This window comes from Anguilla rostrata, chromosome 14 (genome assembly GCF_018555375.3).
Source record: "Anguilla rostrata isolate EN2019 chromosome 14, ASM1855537v3, whole genome shotgun sequence".
Taxonomy (NCBI): domain Eukaryota; kingdom Metazoa; phylum Chordata; class Actinopteri; order Anguilliformes; family Anguillidae; genus Anguilla; species Anguilla rostrata.
The window spans coordinates 2,333,000-2,354,015 of NC_057946.1; the positions used below are offsets into that span (position 1 = coordinate 2,333,000).

General features: G+C 47.5%; 1 protein-coding gene across 1 annotated transcript in view; it reads right to left on the reverse strand.

Moving 5' to 3' along the window:
* Window positions 1-17,260: 17,260 nt before the first annotated feature.
* chsy3 (chondroitin sulfate synthase 3) overlaps window positions 17,261-21,016 on the reverse strand; it is a 154,133-nt gene continuing 150,377 nt past the window's right edge. Inside the window, exon 3 of the mRNA XM_064308036.1 lies at window positions 17,261-19,079. Within this exon, the coding sequence (XP_064164106.1) occupies window positions 17,457-19,079 (1,623 nt within the window). The 3' untranslated portion in view covers window positions 17,261-17,456. The remainder of the gene's footprint in view (window positions 19,080-21,016) is intronic.

Genomic DNA, 21,016 nt, shown 5'->3' on the forward strand with positions numbered 1-21,016 from the left:
TGGTCTTGCCTTGTTTGACGTATATCTTTTCCCGGGAATCGACCGAGCCCCCCCCCCAGGACCAGGGGTTGAATTCGGGGGTTATCTGAGGACAGGAGGAGCGGATAAATTTAGAATATACAGAAATATTTTTCTGATGGATTTCAGTGACGAAGAGGAAATGTTTGGAGATGGGAAGGATTTCAGCTTCATTCAATGTGTATCCCTCAGGGTTGAGGTCAGCTATGTTTCAGTTCAGTCAGTTCTGGAAATAAAACCCATTAACTGTAAAATTACCCCCCCAAAAAAGGTCTATGAAGAATTTTCAGTTAATGAGTTGAATTTCAATCAATCGAGAAACATCCAGTTGTCACTAGGTGTGGGGGTGTTTTACCACTAGGTGGCAGCACATCGGGTTGACATTTGTTGATCGTTCTAACGTACCTGAGCAACCTAACGTTGATCATTCTATTGTATTCTGTTTCAGGAAGCAGGATTACTGAGTTAGCTGGACAACGGCAGGGAGTAAAACCCAGAACCCTCCTAAAGCTGGAAAATGGACTGAAGTAAAAAGAGCTGTTCCAGGTTTTGCTCAGTGCAATTTATCCAGCTAACTCAGTAATCCTGCTTCATGAAATACCCCCAAGGTCAGTGAAAGATGGAGCCACAAAACAATTGTAATTGCACCAAAATTACAACACCGATGAGCAATTATTTTTCCTCATTTATTCTTTGTCACACAAGCTTACCAAAAAAAAAAACAGCCTGTCAGAACTCAACCGTGTCAAGCATCAATCTCAAATCCTGCCGGGACTCCACAGAGGTCCAAAGCCTGCTTACCGTTCCAGCAAAAAAGCTCCAGATTTAATTGGCCCCGACCGGTTTACCCGGTGCATGCGTTTACGCCTCTGCTCTGCCGTGAGCGTGCCGCTAGTAAAATGTTTCTGGACTGTAAAAAAAAAAAAAAAAAAATGCTCTGCAGCCTGAAGGTGCGATGGATGTTCCGGAAGGGTGTTAAAGCTGTCAGACGGGGTGAATGATCGCGGCCGTCGAGGAATTCGTCCCAGAGACCCGGAGTAACACCCCGATGCGCCTGGTGTCCTTCTGAAACCCCGGTAAACCTGGGAGACAGAAAGCACCTCTGTGCAACGCCGCAGCTACGCAAGAGGAAAGGACGGGCCCAGGGAACAGTGTGATAGTGTAAGCGGGGGGGGGGGGAGGTAGAGGTAGAGACAGAGAGTGAGAGTGTGAGGGAGACAGAGAGAGTGTGTGTGTGAGAGAGAAAGAGAGAGAGGTGGGGGAGGGTAGAGGTAGAGAGAGTAGGAAGAGAGAGAGAGAGAGAGGGGGGTAGAGGTAAGAGAGGAGAGAGAGAGTGTGAGTGAGTGAGGGGGGGTAGGGGTAGAGAGAGAGTATGAGTGTGAGAGAGAGAGAGAGAGAGAGAACACATCTTATGCACAGCAGGCTAAAGAGAGCCCAGTCTTGCTCCCACCACATAACTACTCTCAGCACCAATCACCTCCATCCGCCATCTGACACCTGCACCTTCCCATAATGCATCTGCACCTGCAATCCCCTCCTTAAGAATGTCACCGCCTTCCCATAATGCATCTGCACCAGCTCTCCCCTCCTTATGAACGTGGCCAAATTCCCATAATGCATCTGCACCTCCTCTCCCCTCCTTACGAACATGGCCGCCTTCCCATAATGCGTCTGCATGGTCTCTCCATTCATTGTGAACGTGGTTGCCCTTCCCATAATGCTTTGGGTGTTAACAGAGAGGTCATTACAGGACATTTATTGTAAGCTTCTGGTCTTTGGTAGGTGCTAGTTATGCAACTGTGTCACTTTTAAAGGACTCCATAGGACAATATATACGGTTATTGCAGTATTTACAGTCTAAGACTTCTGCACACCGGTGCATGAGAGGCGATATCCATCAGGTTTACTGCTAACGCTCACAGCCTACAGTCCAGTTGTTAAAACTTAATGAAGTAATAATATCTGCATTCCACCCACACATTGTTTAATTTAATTTCAATATTAATAAGCATTAGTAAACATGACATTTATGAGGAGAGATGGAGAAAATCCTGAAAAAACTCCTACGCAAGGGTTACAGCGTGAACTGCGGCTACAGTCTATAAACTCACATTTACATATTGCAACCTTCTGTGGGATTTCCACAATCTGGCTGCCCTTGGATTCTTTATTAACATCCTATTTACAGGCATTTAGCAGCGCTGTTTAATAATAAACAGTGTGCAATGCAGTTATTAATAATATATGAAGCATTTATAACTGCGCCATAATGTATTACCGGTTCACATACATTTCTGTAAATTAAGACTTAACGACTGGTCGGTGGAAGACACACTGAATATTTAAATCTTTCCGTGCACAACTGACATTGACGCACGAACACATGCACACAGAGAAGGATGCACACACAAATCTATCCATCCCTCCTAGTGCCATTAATTACAATGACACATCGAAGATATTTCGGTAAATTAAGTGCTCGTTTGTTTACTCCGAGCGACTCCACTTGTGTTTTATTTGCGCAGATAAATAATTGTAATTGAAAGCGGTAGGGGTGCGTTCCCGAAATTAACGAGCTGCAGACTCAGCAGTAATAGTCCATTAGGAACAGGAAGGAGAAGCCATGCAGGGTTCCCTCTGTGTTTACCGGAGATTACGCGCAAAACCGTCAGTCTCTGTCAGGGGCTGATCCTTTACTGAACAGGAGTTCAGTGTGTGTGTGTGTGTGTGTGTATATATATATATATATATATATATATGAGAGAGAGAGTGAGAGGAGAGAAAGATGGAGGGAGATGGAGGGAGAGAGAGAATGGGAGGGAGAGGCAGAGGAAGAGAGAGGGGGAGAGAGAGAGAGGGAGGAAGAGGGAGGGTGGAGGGTGGGAGGGAGAGAGATTCTACTTCTTTCTACCTTTTTCCACTTAAACTCCAAACTTTTTCATCCTTTCCTCAGATATCGATCTTCCATCTCATTCATGCTGCACAACCGATGTTGTGCCCAGGCCTCTAGGACGAATAGGAGCCCAACACATTAAACGATAAGCCAGATCCACCTGCGCACAGGTGAGTGGGTGCAGAAGAGAGAGTCTGGAACCAAAAACGGAACCTGCTTGAACTAACCCAAGAAGCCAGGTGGGCTACAACTGTTCTACCCTTGATCCAGACGCCTAAATGGAATAATTTCAGTAAATTTATTTATTTATTTAGGATCCCCATTAGCAATACACAGTGTGCAGCTAATCTTCCTGGGGTCCGAACTGTAAATATGGAACTGTAGGAATAAGATATAACATGGTGATAAATGGGAATACAACACAAAGTGGAGCGTAAACTCTGTGAATCGCCACGTACCTGCCAGGCAGCTAAACTGACAAATAATAAGAACCACAACAGCTCGGTGTGTTCGTGTTTCCTCAAACAAGCTGTCATGTGCTGAAAAAGAAAAGAAAGGCCATCTGGCATCTTCACTCGCTTTTAACACCAGAAGCGTTGGGCCCAGCCGAGCTTTAATGGAGCCGAAGAGCCTGAAGTCTCGCGTGAGAGAGCGGGTCGGAGGTGGTGCCTTCGCCCGTGGTCCATACATTCTAGCCCCGCCCCCCCCCCCATCCTCGTCCTACATAGGTGCTCAACAGCCAGGACAGGCAGACTATAGAAAGGCGCCCCTCATCCTGACAACTTCCCGGGGACTAGCCTGAAATAAGGAAGGCTGGAGCACACTGAGCTCCGAGCAAAATACGCTTTTAATGAACCAGGGGAGGCTGGCGTTTCCACGACTACGGCATCGTCCTCGGAGTCAAAAAGCCAGAGGAAGTTGTCACGGACGTCGAAACGTCAGCCTCCGCTGGTTCATTAAACAGCGTCTGGCTCTGAGCTTGGTCCAAATTATGTTTCAACTCAGCTCCTGCATCGCTTCTGTAAGTGGTGTACCGAAAATGGTAAAGCCTTTTTTTTTTTTTTTGAAAACATAAAAGTACAATTGGGAAAATGTACAATTGTCGAAATACACATTCTGCCATTTTGTAGTGCTGTCACGTGATCCCCATGCCTGCTTATATTCTAAAAAAAAAAAAAAAAACCTTTCTTAGTAAACACTCGAAATGCGTTTAAATCTGCTGACAAACACTGATGTTCTTAGTGACCTGGATCCAATGCTTATTCACATTGTATAAGCGTCCCGGAAAGTTTTCCCAAAACCGGCAGAGAAGGGGGTGTAGAAACAGAGGAGCAGTAGAGCACGCACCGTTTTTCTCCGTTAGTTTACTTTGGAAAAAGTTCGGGAGGAAAGGGGGTTGACGGCTGACCTTGGCCTGTCTTCTTCTCTAAGGAGGAGCGGGCGGTGATTCTGCATTCTCTCTGTTCTGGCAGCTCGGCGCGAAGCGATGTCACGTCACATGATCACCCTCGTTAATTTTTGATGCGGTTCCTGCCTCTTGATCCATATCCTGGGGAGGAGAGGACATGGAATGTCATTATTAACTAATATACCATCCCCCCCACCCCACCCCACTACGCGCAAAAATAAGAACGCGCTTTCATTCCAAATACCTCAGTCTGTATTATTTTCACCTTTTCAAAGACAGTGTGACAACGCCCATACGTTAAATGCTTTCTTTGAAAATGGTAATACATTTTAAACTGTGAGAAATTCACAGCAATGTCAGAGCAACGGATGCAAAGGCGACCTTCTTACTCCCCCCCTCCCTCCCCCTCCCCGCCTCCATCCACCCCGGTTGGTCGACCAAGAAGACAAATCATTTGCCATTTGTCCCCGGGGCACGAGTGCGAACGTCAGCGGGATCAACAGACTGCAGCTAAATGAGCGAGGGTGTTGCGCAGCGAGGCGGAATGAGTTTGGCACGGGGACCGCGAGGGGCTGCGGGCTTGGATCCCTTTAAGGCGTGCAGGCAGAATTATAGTTTACACCAGGGGCGCAAATTGCTGCTCCGCGCCGATATGTCTTCACCAATATCTCGCTCCAAAGGGCACCGGAGGTTCGTCAGATAACGTTATTGACACAAATTGACATAGATTCCCGTTAAGTAACCTAAGGACCTAGCTGCTACGCAAGTCCCAGGACATACATTGCGACCACATAATGTTAACTCGCAGATACGTTTTCCTCCGCCTTTCCCCGTTGGTTGCCTAGTTACCACTGAATGGAGTGCGAAAATGATGGCTCTCCGTTTGACGTGAAATTGGCTGATGACATCACCACAAAGCCGCCCACCATTATTGGGGAAATCCTAAAATAGAAACGCAGGTTATGTTCTGAAAATAAATAAATAAATACATAGAGGAAAAAAGTTTTTCCTCCCGGAGAAAAACAAATATTTATACGTATGCAAAATTTATGTGCAACAACCCACATTGTTGACACTGGTAATATCATTCGGTATGCAGCAACAGTCGGCCTATTAAATGGTATTCATTTGCAGAATAAGCATCTCCACATTTTGATACGGCATAATTTGGGGAAGCGGGACGGAATGTGATATTATGTGAATCTTCGTGTTTCCTTTGGCGACGCACGAGAAAACACAAAATGACAGATACGATATTCAGACGCTGCCTGTTCAAACGCAATATTACAACGCGCCTCTGTAAATATTGCATTCTTCTGCAGTCATTGTACAAAACAATACATAATAATTTAATCTTGAAACCGGCTTTGACCCGGTGGCATAAAGATGTATCTGCAGTAAATGGAGGCCTATCGCACCGGGAGGACTCTCAGTGCCCAGACTGATGAAAAAATTGCTCTGAGATCGAGCCAGCCCGGTCCACTCATTTAACACGATGTTCAGAACGTGGATATTCACAAGGCAGTGGCTTTAAGAACAAATGCAGAAACAAATGCCCAGGCTACATTTCTTTCTGGTTTTGTACTTTTTAAAAAAAATTGAGTGTTTAATGTATACGGCGACGGAAGTGCGATATATAAATAATAAAACATATCCTGGCTCTGCTGTTAACAGAGTAGTTTTTATGGATAAAATAATCTGTCAGAGCTGCGTGTAGAAACAATAACTTCTGATGATTAATTCTGAATATAAATGAGCGCGATGTGGGGGTTTACACCGGGACACATTCTTTTCTTATAGGTCTCCTCCTTATCGCCGTTTCCTCCATAGCCGCAGGTCCAGAGAAAGTTTAAAACATCGCGTTTCTGACCAGCGGGAGCTCGCTGTCAGATCGGTAATCGCGCGAGGAAGCAGATCTGCTGCCCTTCAGCGGCGTCAATCACTGAGCCATCTCTGACGCTACAGTCCGATGCCCACCACCAAGCTTTAAATCAGATCCCTTCCTGTCCTTCTGAGCCAACTGTGTGTGTGTGTGTGTGTGTGCGTTTATCTCCAACTGTACTCGCCCCTTTGACCGGACATGAACTTTTAAAATGAATTTTATTTTTTATATTTTTTGCTTATCTGTGTTGTAAGCAACAATGTCCTTGGGTTTTCCCAAATAAATATGTATTATTATCTTTAAAAAAATAATAAAAAATCTCAATAGTGTTGTTTGAGTGTTTTTGTTGGCTGCATTTAGCTTATTTAGCTTGCCATTTTTATTATACGTTATCTTCTTCATAACACAAAATAAAGAAACTTTACCCGGTGTGCTCCTGCGGCTTGGCGTGGCTCCGCAACATCATTGTGAACGAGGAGAATCTCCGCAGCGCGAGCTCCTCGAACAGCCCGGTTCCGCATTGTTGGCGTTCCTGAGTGCAAATGGGAAAGTGCAAGCCAATTACATCGCACTGAATGCCAATTACATCTCATTGAATGAGCCCATTGTTACATTTTCCAGAAATCGTGACTTTGGCCTGCTTTTTTAACGTAGAGGAATTCATTTGCGCTGCTCGTCAAGCTGTTTTCGGGAATAAGGGAGATAATAGGCAGATTTGTTGGAAACTAAAAGAGGATGAAACTTTTTCTATTTCGTTTTCCAGCAACTGCGCGGCGTCGAGTGTAGGAATGGGAGGGCTGGTTCTCTTGCTCTGTTAGAACATGCGGGGATCTCCTACTGTTGCCACTGAGAGGAATGGAATCCTTTACGTATTTCATTCATTGATTATGTGTCCTATTGTGATACAGAAATGAGTTTTCCCAATTGATTATTAATTAATATTACAGGCATTTAGCTGACACGCTTATCGACTTATACAACTTTTTTATCAACTTTATTTTTACGTAGAATTTACATTGCATCCATTTATACCGCTGGATATGTCCTGAAGCAATTCAGGTTAAGTAGCATGGCTTCATTTGTGGGGGGTTGCTTGCAGTAATATCTATTCTCCAGGCAGTCACTACAGTGAGAGCTTTATATTGCATTTGACAGTTGGGAGTCAACCTTACTTTCTAAACATTCAGGATTTCTGGGAGTATTTCTTTGCAAGTTTCTCTGCCAGTTTCAGGTGGCTGAATTGTTCTATGAGTTACATGAGTGCCCATCTCTCGTTCTTCTTATCTCCAGTTCAGACGTGAACGTGAGGGGAAGAAGCTTTGTTTGACAAAATGGCGGACAGCATTACCCGCTGTGTTTCTGTTGCACCTCGTATTTGGCTTTGTGCTGCCAGGGAAGGGCGAGCTGGGTCACGGACGACTCGATTTTTCAGCCACCGAGATCAGCAGGGAATCTGAGGTCAGAAGTTACTTTAGCCTTTGAAGCAATACAAACGCCCCCCCCCTCCCCTCCCCCCCATGACAAAAAGGCTTTTTTTTCTTGGATCAATATTCACCTGCCTGTCAGGCGAGGTCAGTCTTGGCTGTGTGGGAGCCCAGTCAAAGTGAGACTTGCATTGCAGGCGTCAGGTGCTCAGTAGTGACAGTGCACTGAAGCTGGAAAAGGGAACAGAAAGCACAGTTTGATACGGAGAGACGTTAGTCTCAATAATATTGACAAACGCGTGTATCATGATCCATAAATAAGAGACAAGTCACAAATGGGTTTTACTATCCACAAACAAATCAACAACTTGTATCTTGTAAATTGTCATTTAAATGAATGTCCACTGATTTGTACAAATGCATACGTATTTGTGAATACATCTTTTTCCTTTTGCACCAAAGTATGTTCCCAATTTCCATGTGAATTTTTTGCAATAAGACATTCCCAAATGTAAAATTGGTTTGTGAAGTGTTGTATTTGAATCCAGTGATGAGTACATGACAATTTACAAGGCACTAGTTGAGAGAGAGTTTCTCTTGATAGTAAAACACATTTATGACTTGTCTCTTATTTATGCTTCATGATAAACAAATGTATTTGTCAATAATATTGAGACATATTTCTCTCCATAGTTTGAGCGCTTCCTTTTCTGTGACAACATTGTAATAATACTGGATGACATAACCATCCATCCATTATCTAACCCAATTATTCCGGGTTCCTCTTCCGGGTTATGGGGGTTATGGGGGTCATGGGGGGGGGGGGGGGTTTGCTGGAGGATACATTGGGCGAGAGGCAGGAACACACCAGTCGACAAGCTGGGCACACATACCATCATTCACTCACACATTCAAACCTACGGGCAATTTACTTCCTCCAGTTAGCCCACCTGCATGTCTTTAGACTGTGGGAGTCCATGGAAACTCCACACAGGAAGGCCCTGGCTGAGATTCTAACCAGGGACCTTCTTGCTGTGAGGCGATTACTATCCACTGCACCAAATTCTGAAATACAGAAACCCTACAACATTGTTATTATTGACCTGTTTTGTCTCATACTAAAAATACAGTACATGTACAACAGGAATAGAAGCACATGACTAAAGCACGTTAACTGTACTGACTTAGAAACTGTGAATAATGGATACTCTGAGGTTCTTCCTCACAGAGTTCTAATTCTGTTGGACTGTTCAGTGAAATATGGACCCAGACATCCAGTATTCATGATATGAGCTACTGTAGATACACAGCAGTTCCACAGTTTGGGAACAGGGGGCTAAACCTGCTGCTGGAGTTTTAATGTAGCTAAACTGAATTTTGGTGATGTTCCTTAGCGTCTTGTTCAGGGTAGCAATGTTCCTTACTGTCTGTTCATTGATCAATGTCTCTGCATTGTTTCAGGGTAGTGAGTCCTTACCATCTGATCAATCAGCAGTCCTTACCGTCTGGTTTAGGGTAGCGATCTTACTTACCGCCTGGTTCACTGTGTTCAGTGGAATGATGTCACTTCTGGTCTTATTGATTTGTTTCTGTGATGTACTCCTGTGATGTACACAGTGACAAACAGACTGCCAAATGCACCCTCAAAATAAATGCATTAATAATAATACCAAAGATTTTTTTTTTTGGGTGGGGGATTTATTTTCCCCACCATCACTAAGTGATGCTCTGACTAATTGAGGCCCTCCCTGCTAGCCAGAGTTAGCACTGTCCAGTTAGACTCTAGGTAAGACACCCACACAATATCCCCATGTAGGGGGTTTTTACACACAAAACTACAGGTGCCCTAATACACACGGATTGAACTGAAACTTATTGAAATAAATATATTTTCAAGACAATGTATTTATTTCAATATGTTGCAAAAAGTCATAATATATTGTGGACAAATGTATAGACTATTACCACTTTCAGATATTGCCAGTAGGACACTGTCGCTGTACCCTTGAGCAAGGTACCTAACCTGCATTGCTCCAGTATATATGCAGCTGTATAAATGGATGCAGTGTAAATGCTGCGTAGAATGTTGTGTAAGTCGCTCAGGATAAGAGCGTCTGCTAAATAACCTGTAATGTAATGTAACTGCAGTATGTTGCAGAAAATATACTGCACTGAAATACATTTAGTACTATACATTGAAGTATTCCACATATTTACAATATACTGTGGCATATTCATTTTCCAATGGGGGGGAGGGAACATTTTGGATAGAGCAGAGACAGGGACAGAGAGAGGAGAGATGGTACAGATGGAAGAAGGTCAGAAAAGAGAGGGAGGAGAACTACAAAGAAAAAGAAAGCTTGGCACTGAAAGAAAGAAGAGCAGGGAGAACAAGTTCAATCACACTCCCTCTCAAAAAAAAACAAACTCCTCCATTTTTTTCACGTAAGATCACACAACCCGCTCAATAAAATAAACTCCTCCATTTTTTCCCCAAGATGGCTATAGAAAAAAAATGGACTCATTCATTTCATTAACTTCCAGAAAAATCTGCAAAGAGCTGGTGGTCTAATGACACAGGGAATCGCCAGCTGTAACTCAAGCTGTAGCACATTTTAGTTTTCTTTTTTTTAAAATGCGCACAAGGAACTGAATTATACCCTCAGATATATCAGCCACAAGCCACATCAAACTGTGAAGTTCTTCTACAGCAACAACGTAACCCCATGCCCCTTGAATATCTGTGAACGCTTCAAAGACTTACAGTAATTCAAAGCTGTGACCTACAAACAGACTTTCGAGAGAGAGAGACAAAGAGAGAGCGAGAGTGAGACTGACGGAAAATCAAATAAATTCTCGTCCAGGCCGATATTTCTCCGCGTGGCGTAAAGTGAAAGGAAAGAGCAAAAGGTGATATTCTGGCAGTCGATTACAGTGGCCAGGTCTCTCTGACGCAGCGAGCAGATCTCTATTGTTATTCAATAATCCCTCCGCTAACTAGACATTCAGCGAGCGGGTTTGGTCCTCATCTCTGAATGTGCGTCATACACGACTCTTTGATATATGACCTTTCCGACAGGCTTTACCCGAACCGTGCAGTGGCATTTCAGAAAGACGGTCTTCGATGGCCAGAGGTAATTTATCCTCTGGCAATAGATCATTATAATCATATAATTGTGTCATTAACCTTTACTGGTAACATGCATCAGTGTGCAAGCTACATCAAGAGATCACTGTTTGAGTGTGCGTCTGTGTGTTGAGGCTCCTGTGGACAGCTGAAGTTCACGGACTATTTGTAATTTTTTTTTGGGTTTGGCTGAAGGACCCACTAGTGCAGGCTTAACATCTTTTAAAATTTAAGATGACAAATATGTGATTCGAATGTTCTTAACTCAACGCTCTAATGCCGATGTAACAAACACTACTGGTAACTGAAAGCAGCGGAGTTCTGGAACACTGACCTAGAATGTTGAAAAAACATTCCCAAAAAAAACAGTAAAATTTTATTACTCTGTTGCGTCTGGATTTTAATTAAATTCTTTTTTTTTTTTTTTCTTTGCACTGAAGTGGGTATAAAATGTGGGCTGGCAGTGTATCACAGCAGTTAGGGAACTTAGGCATTTAACGGCCAGGTTGTAGGCGCATTTCCCAGGTGGAACATTGCCATCGTGCACAAGGTGCTCAGATCTGAAAGGGCTTCGGTCCGCGTCCCGCTGCGTAAGTGGAGTTCCCTGTGAAAGAGCGTGAGCCTCGTGAGTCGCCCGGGATAAAAGCATCCGCTGCAAAACACGCCTGAAATGGAAATGCACCCCAGCGGCATTCATCACCGCCCCTATCCCCCCATGTCCTGACAGGGAGCCTGCTTCTGTGTGCATCTACCAAGAAACAGTGGCAGTTGGAGAATTTGAAAAAAATAACTGAATTTAGCCTAATTGGTTTACACTGGAGAAGGAGTGCAGGGGCGTTAACACCGCTAGTGTTTTTGCCCCCTCACATGGCGGAGGGTGTACGGCCGCCATTTTTCAGCAGAGCACCTGCCTCACCTCAGCTGAGGTGGAGAGGGAGAGGGAATTAACCCCTTTCAAGAGCAGGACTTTTTGGAAAATGTTTTTCCAAAATTCCAAGCCACCGTGTTCTAGAACAAGGAAAATGTAAAAATCTAAAAGTCACGGGAACAGCACACGCGCCAAGCCTGCTGACATCAACATGACACCCTCGACCTCACGGCGAGATCACATGACCCTGTCAAAGGGCTTGTTATGAAGCAACTGCCTCGCTTACTGTACCTTACATATATATCTTTGGCACAAATGCTATCCTGACCGGTGTCATAAAACGCTGTCACTCCTTTTATTACTCTGATATGCAAGACTCGCTCCCCTCCGTGCTTCCTGGTTTATTCATGACCCAGAAGGTTGAGCTCTAACCGGCTGAAGACGAACCCGCTTTTCCTTTGTCTTGAACAAAATGCCGCTTCCTCGTACTGACCCACCCTCTCCCCCCTGTACAGCCAAATGCCCAAACCCTAATTTTGCATTTCTAACAGAACCCAACCCCATCGAAAATATCCTTCACCCTAACCCTCTCTCTCCCCTAGCTCCTGTAGTGCCGAACGCCCTAAACACTAACTCTGCCTCTCCTAAACAGAAACCAGCCCTCTCTGTAGAATCCCCCACATCCCCAATACAACCCAGCACCCAGCTCTAATCCGTACTCTGAAAGAGCACTCACCCCTTCTATGAACTCCTCCCCCGCCAACCCCTCTGCCCACCCCCCCGCCCTCACCCCCTCCACCCCACCCCAACCCCACACCCACACAACCCAGCACCCAGCTCTAATCCGTTCTCTGAAAGAGCACTCACCCCTTCTATAAACTCCTCCCACTCCAACCCCCCCCTTTCTCCCCCCCCCAACCCACCCCTTCCGCCCACACAGAGCCAAGCCCCTTACACAGTCTCAGCTCACCTCTAAGCTCTGCCAGAGAAAGAACGGCAGACCCATCGGAGGATGTAACATGTGCGTTCTAAGATAGCTGCGCCACCCTCGGCCCGATGCGAAACCCATCATTCTGTCTGAGGCGGTCGGCTGAGAGGTCACGCTAAGAGGCTTTTTAAGAAAAAAAGGACCAATCCCAGCAAAAAATTCTGCGTCACGGGGCTTCCTGTGTAAAATTTCCCCCGCAGACGCGAGATTTAGTGTACCGCTCGGAGCTGAATGCGTCGCAGGAGCAACGGAATAGAAAAGGAGAGAGGGAGAGGGGGAGAGAGGAGAGAAGAGAGAGGGAGGAGAGCGAGAGAGCGAGGGGAGAGAGGAGAGGAGAGGAGAGGAGAGAGAGAGAGGAGAGAGGTGTGAGAGAGAGGAGAGAGAGTGAGAGAGAGGAGAGAGGAGTGAGGAGAGAGAGAGGGAGCGAGAGGGTGTGAGAGAGAGAAAGAGAGAGAGAGGGTGAGAGAGAGAGAGAAAGTAAGAGAGAGAGAGAGAGTGAGTGAGAGAGAGAGAGAGGGTGAGAGAGAGGGTAATACAGAGATACAGGGGTATTCGGGGGAACTTCACCTTTTAAACCCACATCAGTCTTCGCCCCGTGCTTCCGATTGGCTGTTGGTGATTAACGGGCTTGGCAGGCGCCCGGTGGCAGTTGGATCCTCTTTAGCTGATTGGATCTGAGGCCCACAGAGCCTCAGTGTGCTGCACATTAGGCTAATCACACAAAGAGGCCGCATAAGTTTCATTCTAACAAAATGGCTCCGGCTCAGTTGTGATTTAAACCCAGTTTCTGTCAGTCTCTCCTGTTTCTAGCTCCTCCACAACCAGATTTTCACAGCAGACTTCCTCTCTCTGTTCTGGCACAGGACTGATACACTACACGACCAAAAGTATCTGGACACTCCTTGGTCTGGAGCTATTCTTCATGGTTTGGGCTAGGCCCCTTAGTTCCAGTGAAGGCCTGTCTTAATGCTACAGCACACAATCGCATTCTAGACGATTCTGCGCTTCAGCAACAGTTTTAGCATGACAATACCCTCGGGTAGACAGCAAGGTCCATACAGAAATGGTTTTTTTCTGGATCAGTGTGGAAGAACTTAACTGGCCTGCACAGAGCCCTGACCTCAACCCCATCCAACACCTTTGGGATCAAAGCCAACTATTAGCCAGGCCTAATCACCCAATCAGTGCCTGACCTCTCTAATGCTCTTCTGGCTGAATGGAAGCAAATCCCTGCGGCAATGCTCCAACATCTAGTACAAAGCCTTCCCAGAAGAGTGGAGGTTGTTATAGCAGCAAAGGGTGGACCAACTCCATATTAATGCCCATCATTTTGGCTGAGATGTTGCATGTCAGGTGTCCACATAGCATATATACATGCTCTACATTACATTACATTATAGGCATTTAGCAGACGCTCTTATCCAGAGCGACGTGTGCTCTATTGCAGTGAAACTGCTTTAATTTACTGAGTAAAACCACAGCAAAGTAAACGCAGTGCAAAAAAGCTATAATAGAGCACCCCAACATCCCCAGTAATTTCTGGGGTCATACTGAACCCGTAAGAGTTCGTTACCATGATTACTGCGTCACATGACCGAGTCTTTAATGTTTAATCACAAGCACAGCCGGAGTTTTCATGACCACTTCCACATGCTGACCTCATGTGATTATTTATGCATCAGATTTTTTAATTTATCAATTTATTTCTTTTCTTAAGAAGCTCAATCGAGTTTTTTTTTTTGCCTGATGATTATTGAGTCTGTTATTGCTGGTGCCAGATCCAGGTTTCGGGGTCAGAGAAGTTAAACAAAAACAGAGACAGGGACGGCGGGGAAGCTCTCTCCAGCCTCTCCGTCCTCCCCGTCCGGACGAAGAGCATCGGCGGCGCTCGCTGCAGGAGCCTGACACCGCTGAAGATTACCTTTCCTTTTCCGTCACGCGCAACTTCAAACAGACGGGGAGAATATCCAGCGCTCTGCCGTGACACTTTAATATGGGAAGACCGACGGCTGGCCTCGAACCCCAGCCAAACACGGCCTCACATCTGCTTGGGCTTTATTGGATTTTTTTTTGTTTATTTTTTTTAATGAAACCTCCTAAATCCACTCGAAGCCTTCCAGCCGTTACTCAGATAAACGGGGACGAGCGGCCATTTTGTCTGTTAACGATATAACGCGTCTAACGAACTCCGCTGGGGTGGCGCGTGACTGCAGATGAGCGTCTTCTCCAGACGGGCAGTTTTAGATTTTATTCCACTGCTGAGGCGATAATCATTTATAAATCGATCTAATGTTCCAGATTTCCCCACACATTCCTGAATTATGCCGCAGATGATGTGGTGGAAGACAATTTGTGCGCAATATGAAACGACTAACAGCAGCACTGGGAGTTCAAGCATCAAGTACTCGGCAAAAAAATAAACCCATACAGTATAAACTGTGCAAATAAATGATATTGAATCAGATTGTTGTTTATGGACTGTAACAGCGTTCAGAATTCACATTGGTCACTCACGAGTTATTGTGGATTTTCCTAATGATACAAAGAAAACTGATTTCACACAAAACCACACTGTAGAATTGCAATATTTTTATTATAAATAACCCCTTTTAATACGACTTTTTGTTCTTGCCAGCAGACTGAACGGTTGGAAAGCCACGATGCTGAAATGGTGGAGAGAAAAAAATGCTTTTTTTCTGTGAAGCACGGTCACAAAAAGAGAAAGAATGATGTCATGGGGATGTTTCTGTGTTTCAATGTTGAAATTATATTGAGAAGACAGCTGACAGTCGGTATCCAGTACCTTTTACACATCATGGAAATATATCTACTAAAAAATAAAGATACAATCATCAAAACCATTCACACATCTTTTTTTTTTTTATAAAATACTGCAGATGAAGAACATTCTGTTTACATGTTTTTCTTTCTTCGTATAAATTAGAAAATTCTATTTTACAGTCTCCTCCCACGTGGGAGATTTAAAGCACATTTGTGGTACTTTCAGTATGTTATCGTCATTATTATTACTATTATCATTATTATTATCATCATCATCATTATTATTATTGTTGTTGTTGTCGTCGATGTTGTCGTTAGCGCGTTGGGAAAAGCAGCGTCTCTGGACAGACAGGAAGAGCCAGACTCTGGACAGACAGGAAGAGCCAGACTCTGGACAGACAGGAAGAGCCAGACTCTGGACAGACAGGAAGAGCCAGACTCTGGACAGACAGGAAGAGCCAGACTCTGGACAGACAGGAAGAGCCAGACTCTGGACAGACAGGAAGAGCCAGACTCTGGACAGACAGGAAGAGCCAGACTCTGGACAGACAGGAAGAGCCAGACTCTGGACAGACAGGAAGAGCCAGACTCTGGACAGACAGGAAGAGCCAGACTCTGGACAGACAGGAAGAGCCAGACTCTGGACAGACAGGAAGAGCCAGACTCTGGACAGACAGGAAGAGCCAGACTCTGGACAGACAGGAAGAGCCAGGCTCTGGACAGACAGGAAGAGCCAGACTCTGGACAGACAGGAAGAGCCAGACTCTGGACAGACAGGAAGAGCCAGACTCTGGACAGACAGGAAGAGCCAGACTCTGGACAGACAGGAAGAGCCAGACTCTGGTTCAGCTCATACAGAGAGGGCCCTGCACAGCGCATTATCGATGGACGCCCGGCCAGAACGATGAGAAAAATGCGCTCCTGAGAATACAAACAGATATCCGTATGGCAGAAAGAAAGAGAGGAGGAGGAGGAGGAGGAGTAGGACGAGGAGGAGGTGGAGGAGAGAAAGACGAGGGGGGACTTGCGGCATCACAGTTTTTTTTCTTTTTAGGCAAGCGCTGAAACGACCACAGATTCAGCATGTGCTGTGAATGTACTTTGGAAGACGCTGTTGACAAAAAAAAAAAAACACTTTGAAAGAAAGAAAGAAAAAGAAAAAAAAATTGCACAAATTCAAACTGTCGAGCGTACCTTAACCCGAGGACTCTCTCTCTCTCTCTCTCTCTCTCTCTCTCTCTCTCACACACACACACACACACACACTCTCTCTCTCTCACACACACACACACACACACTCTCTCTCTCTCTCTCTCTCACACACACACACACACACACACTCTCTCTCTCTCACACACACACACACTCTCTCTCTCTCTCTCTCTCACACACATGCACACACACACACACACACACTCTCTCTCTCACACACACACACACACACACACACTCACACTCTCTCTCTCTCTCTCTCTCTCACACACACACACACACTCACACTCTCTCTCTCTCTCTCTCTCACACACACACGCACACACGCTCTCTCACACACACTCTCTCTCTCACACACACACACACACACACTCTCTCTCTCTCTCTCTCTCTCTCTCTCTCTCACGCACACACACACACTCACACTCTCTCTTTCTCACATGCACGCACACACACGCACGCACACACTCTCTCTCTCTCACACGCACGCACACACACGCACGCACACACACGCAGACACACACACGTGTACACACACACACTCTCACACACACGCGCGGGCGCGCACACGCAGACACACACACGCACAGTCACACACACACACACACATGCACACAGTCACACACACACACACACACACACAGTCACACACACACGCGCCCCCCCACACACACACGCACACACAGTCACACACACACACACGCACACAGTCACACAGTCACACACACACAGTCACACACACACACAGTCACACACACACACACTCACACACACACACACAGACTCCCATTGCTCTCTGCACCGGGCGCAGAATCTGAGGTAAGTCATCCCGAGGAGCCGGAGGCTTCCGGAAGGTCAGGAGGAAGTTCTGTTGTAGCCGACGCCCAAGTGCTTCTCCAGCCACAGCTCGGCCAGCTGCGCGGTGGAGGCGTACGTGCTGGCCTTGGACCCCAGGCACATGCGGTACTGCTTGGGCTCCAGGCCGGTGTCACAGTGCACCGGGTGGTAGACGTGCACCATCCCCGTCTCCTGGCTACGGAAGGCCCGCAGGCCCGAGTTGATCACCTTGGTGAAGAGGTCCACGTCCTCCAGCCCCCACCCCTGGATGGAGGTGTCGAAGCCCCCCGCCGCCAGCAGGTCGCTCTTGAAGATGCAGGCGATGCCGAAGCCGTACTCCCGCCAGAAGCCGCTCTTCTTGGTGAAGACGAAGCCGCCGCCGCCGCCGCCGTCGGGGGCCGGGGGGGGGGAGCCGCCCGCGTAGACCACCTTGGGGTCGTACTGGCTGAAGACGATGGGGAAGTAGACCTGCTTCCCCTGCACCGCGTTGTCCCGGCAACGCTGCAGGAAGTCCGCGCTGAAGACCAGGTCCACGTCGCAGAAGAAGAGCAGGGAGTCGTTGGCCAGCGCCGACGAGCCCATCTCCAGCGCCAGGCCCCGCGAGAAGCCCCCCGCCATGCGGACCACGGTCAGCTCGGCCGCGGGGTAGCGGTCCCGGTACCGCTCCATCAGCTGGAGGTGCCGGGCCCGGTCCTGGTTGCTGTCGTTGTCCACCAGCACCACGGACAGCCGGACGCTCTGCCCCGTGGCCAGGCAGGTCCTCTCGAAGTTCTCCATGAAGCGGACGAAGACGTCGTAGCGGCCCGTCAGGGGCACCAGGACGTGGACCTTCCGCTGCTGCCCCCCCCGCGCCGCCGCCCCTCCGCCCCCGCCCCCGCCCCCACCCCCTCCCGCCGACTGAAAGGGGGAGAAGATGCGCAGGGAGCTGGACAGGAAGGAGAGGCCCGGGGCCTGGGAGTCGACGGCGTCGGCCAGCGCCGCCGGGTCCAGCTCCTGGGCCTCGGAGAAGAAGGCGCGGCTGAAGGACTGCTGCAGGTAGGCGTGGCGCCGCACGGGCACCGTCAGCTTGCGGCCCTTGTGCTTCTTGTACAGCAGCAGCAGGTCCAGGATGTACTCGGCGCCGTGGAGCGGGTCCACGCGCCGGTACCCGTACTGCACCTCCTTGAAGTCGATGACGCGGCCCCGGGCCTTGGAGTTCTCGTTGATCATCTCCATCACCTGCAGCACCGTGTCCTCCAGCGCCGCCCGCAGGGCCGCGCCCAGGCCCTGCCGCGCCGCCTGGCCCTCGCCGCCCGCCGCCGCGTACAGGTGCCGGCCCGTCAGGAACTCCCACTCGATCACGTGGCCGCGCTCGGCCGGCTGGTACCGCGTGTAGGACGGCAGCGCGCCCAGGCGCTGGTCCTCCGGGCGCGGCTCGGTGCCGGTCAGCCGGCTCATGGCCACGCCCTCGCGGTGCAGCCGGACGGTCCGGTGGCGCAGCGCGCTAAGGCGCCGGCTCAGCATGTAGCCGTGCAGCCGGTACTGGTAGGCCGGCCGCTTGTTGGGGTGCAGGGTGATGGCGTTGTGGATCTTGCTGCTCTGCAGCTCCTGGATGAAGCCCTTCTTGTTGTGCTCGTAGTTCTCGTAGAACAGCTGCTGCATCTGCGGCGGGGGAGTGTGTGTGGGGGGGGGGGGGCAGGGTGTGGGAGGGGGGAGGAGAGAGGACGAGAGAAAGAGAGGGGGAGAGAGCGAGGGAGAGAGAAATAGAAAAAGCGGGAAAACGGGGGGCAGGGAGAGGGACCGAAAGAGGGAGGGAGAAAGGGAGGGAGAAAAAGAGAATCACAGATTCATGTGAGCAAAAACTGTATAAAATTCAGGAAAACGTTTGTGTTGGGAGCAGCAGGGTTGTTAAACAGAAGAAACACTCCTCCAAAATATTTTCGCTCCAATTAGCTGAGTGTAATTCGGAGACTCTATTTTCGGCCCCCCAGAATGTCATTTTGACTAAGTGAGGACGGCAGAGCTCTTAAATCTCCGCTTGGATTAACTGAAACGGAGATTTCTGCTCAAACCTCCCTTGTTGACATGGAAACATTCCTGCCAAATCTACCAGGTTAGCTCAAGAGAAAGTTGCCCTATATTTCTTAAGGACTCTTTCAAAGTTCAGCGGATAACCTACAGTGCCTTGCTTCTGATAGGTAATGTGAATAGTTTATTATTTAAATAATCTAAGCAATTTATTGAGCTTCAACTGCCTTGCGTAACTCCTAGAAAGCTACTCTGCTGGGTAATCTCCAATAAGAGCAAGTCGTATCTGCTCAAAGTCCAAAATAAGAGCAAGTCATATCTGCTCAAAGTTCAAAATAAGAGCGAGTCATATCTGCTCAAAGTTCAAAATAAGAGCGAGTCATATCTGCTCAAAGTTCAAAATAAGAGCGAGTCATATCTGCTCAAAGTTCAAAATAAGAGCGAGTCATATCTGCTCAAAGTTCTGAAACTTCACAGAAAATACTTCATTACAACGAGCAATTCAGGAAAACTTCATTTCAACAATCAGTCAATTCCCCATGAGGTATGTTATGAAAAAAAATAAGATTTTGGAAAGCACAACGATAATTGTGTTTAGCTCAGGGTAATTGTGAGGGGGTGGGGGGGCGGACTGGGTAAGATGGGGGGCGGGGAATAAATTGGCTCTTTTATAGCAGGCAAACCAATTACTTTTTTGAGATATTAGCCCTTGTCTTAATTATTTTAATTAGGAGGAATAACATGGGGCCCGTCTTCAAATCACAAGCAGAGTTAATCACATGGAAATAAAATAAAGTTTGATTTCCTGCAGGGCCCAAATGACTTCCAGCCACACAAAGCACGGATCCACTTCACACAATAGCAATTAATAATCCCCCACCCCCCAAAATAGCTCGTTATCGCCATGGTGTCCATCTTAGTGCAGCCCGAAGGAACAGACCCTCCAGCTGTTCAGTGGGGGAGCGCCTAGAAAACACACACACACACACGCACACACACACGCACGCACACGCACACACTCGCGCACGCGCACGCGCACTCGCACTCGCACGCTCACGCTCACGCGCACACACTCACACACACACACACACACTCACACTCACACTCACACTCACACTCACACTCTGAAGCAAAAAATGGATGTAATTTGTTTTATGATATTATTTTTTTGTAGTTGTTTTTAGACTGTAAGTTTGTAGTGCAGCCATCCTTTTGACTGCATTTACACGGCTGTGAAGTCATCTTGCCTCGACTGCCACCGCATACCATCACGAACCACACAATGGAAATGAGTTTTTGACTTTACTGTGGCCCCCCCCTGTACTCCACGCCCCCCCCCACCCCCAATAGATCCCACCTCTAATTCCCTCTATCTGCTCCACCCCCCCCCCCATGACCCCCCCCGCCCTCTGCGCTGCCAGGACTAATTGAGCCGTTAAGCACACCGCAGAGATAATTAGATGCGTATCGTCCTCTCTGTTCCAGGTCTCATCGCTCCTTCGCTGGGAGCGTGCCGGGGAGCGGCCATGTTCCTTTCCTCGCCCCCCCCCCCACTCGAGCGATTTCGTGAT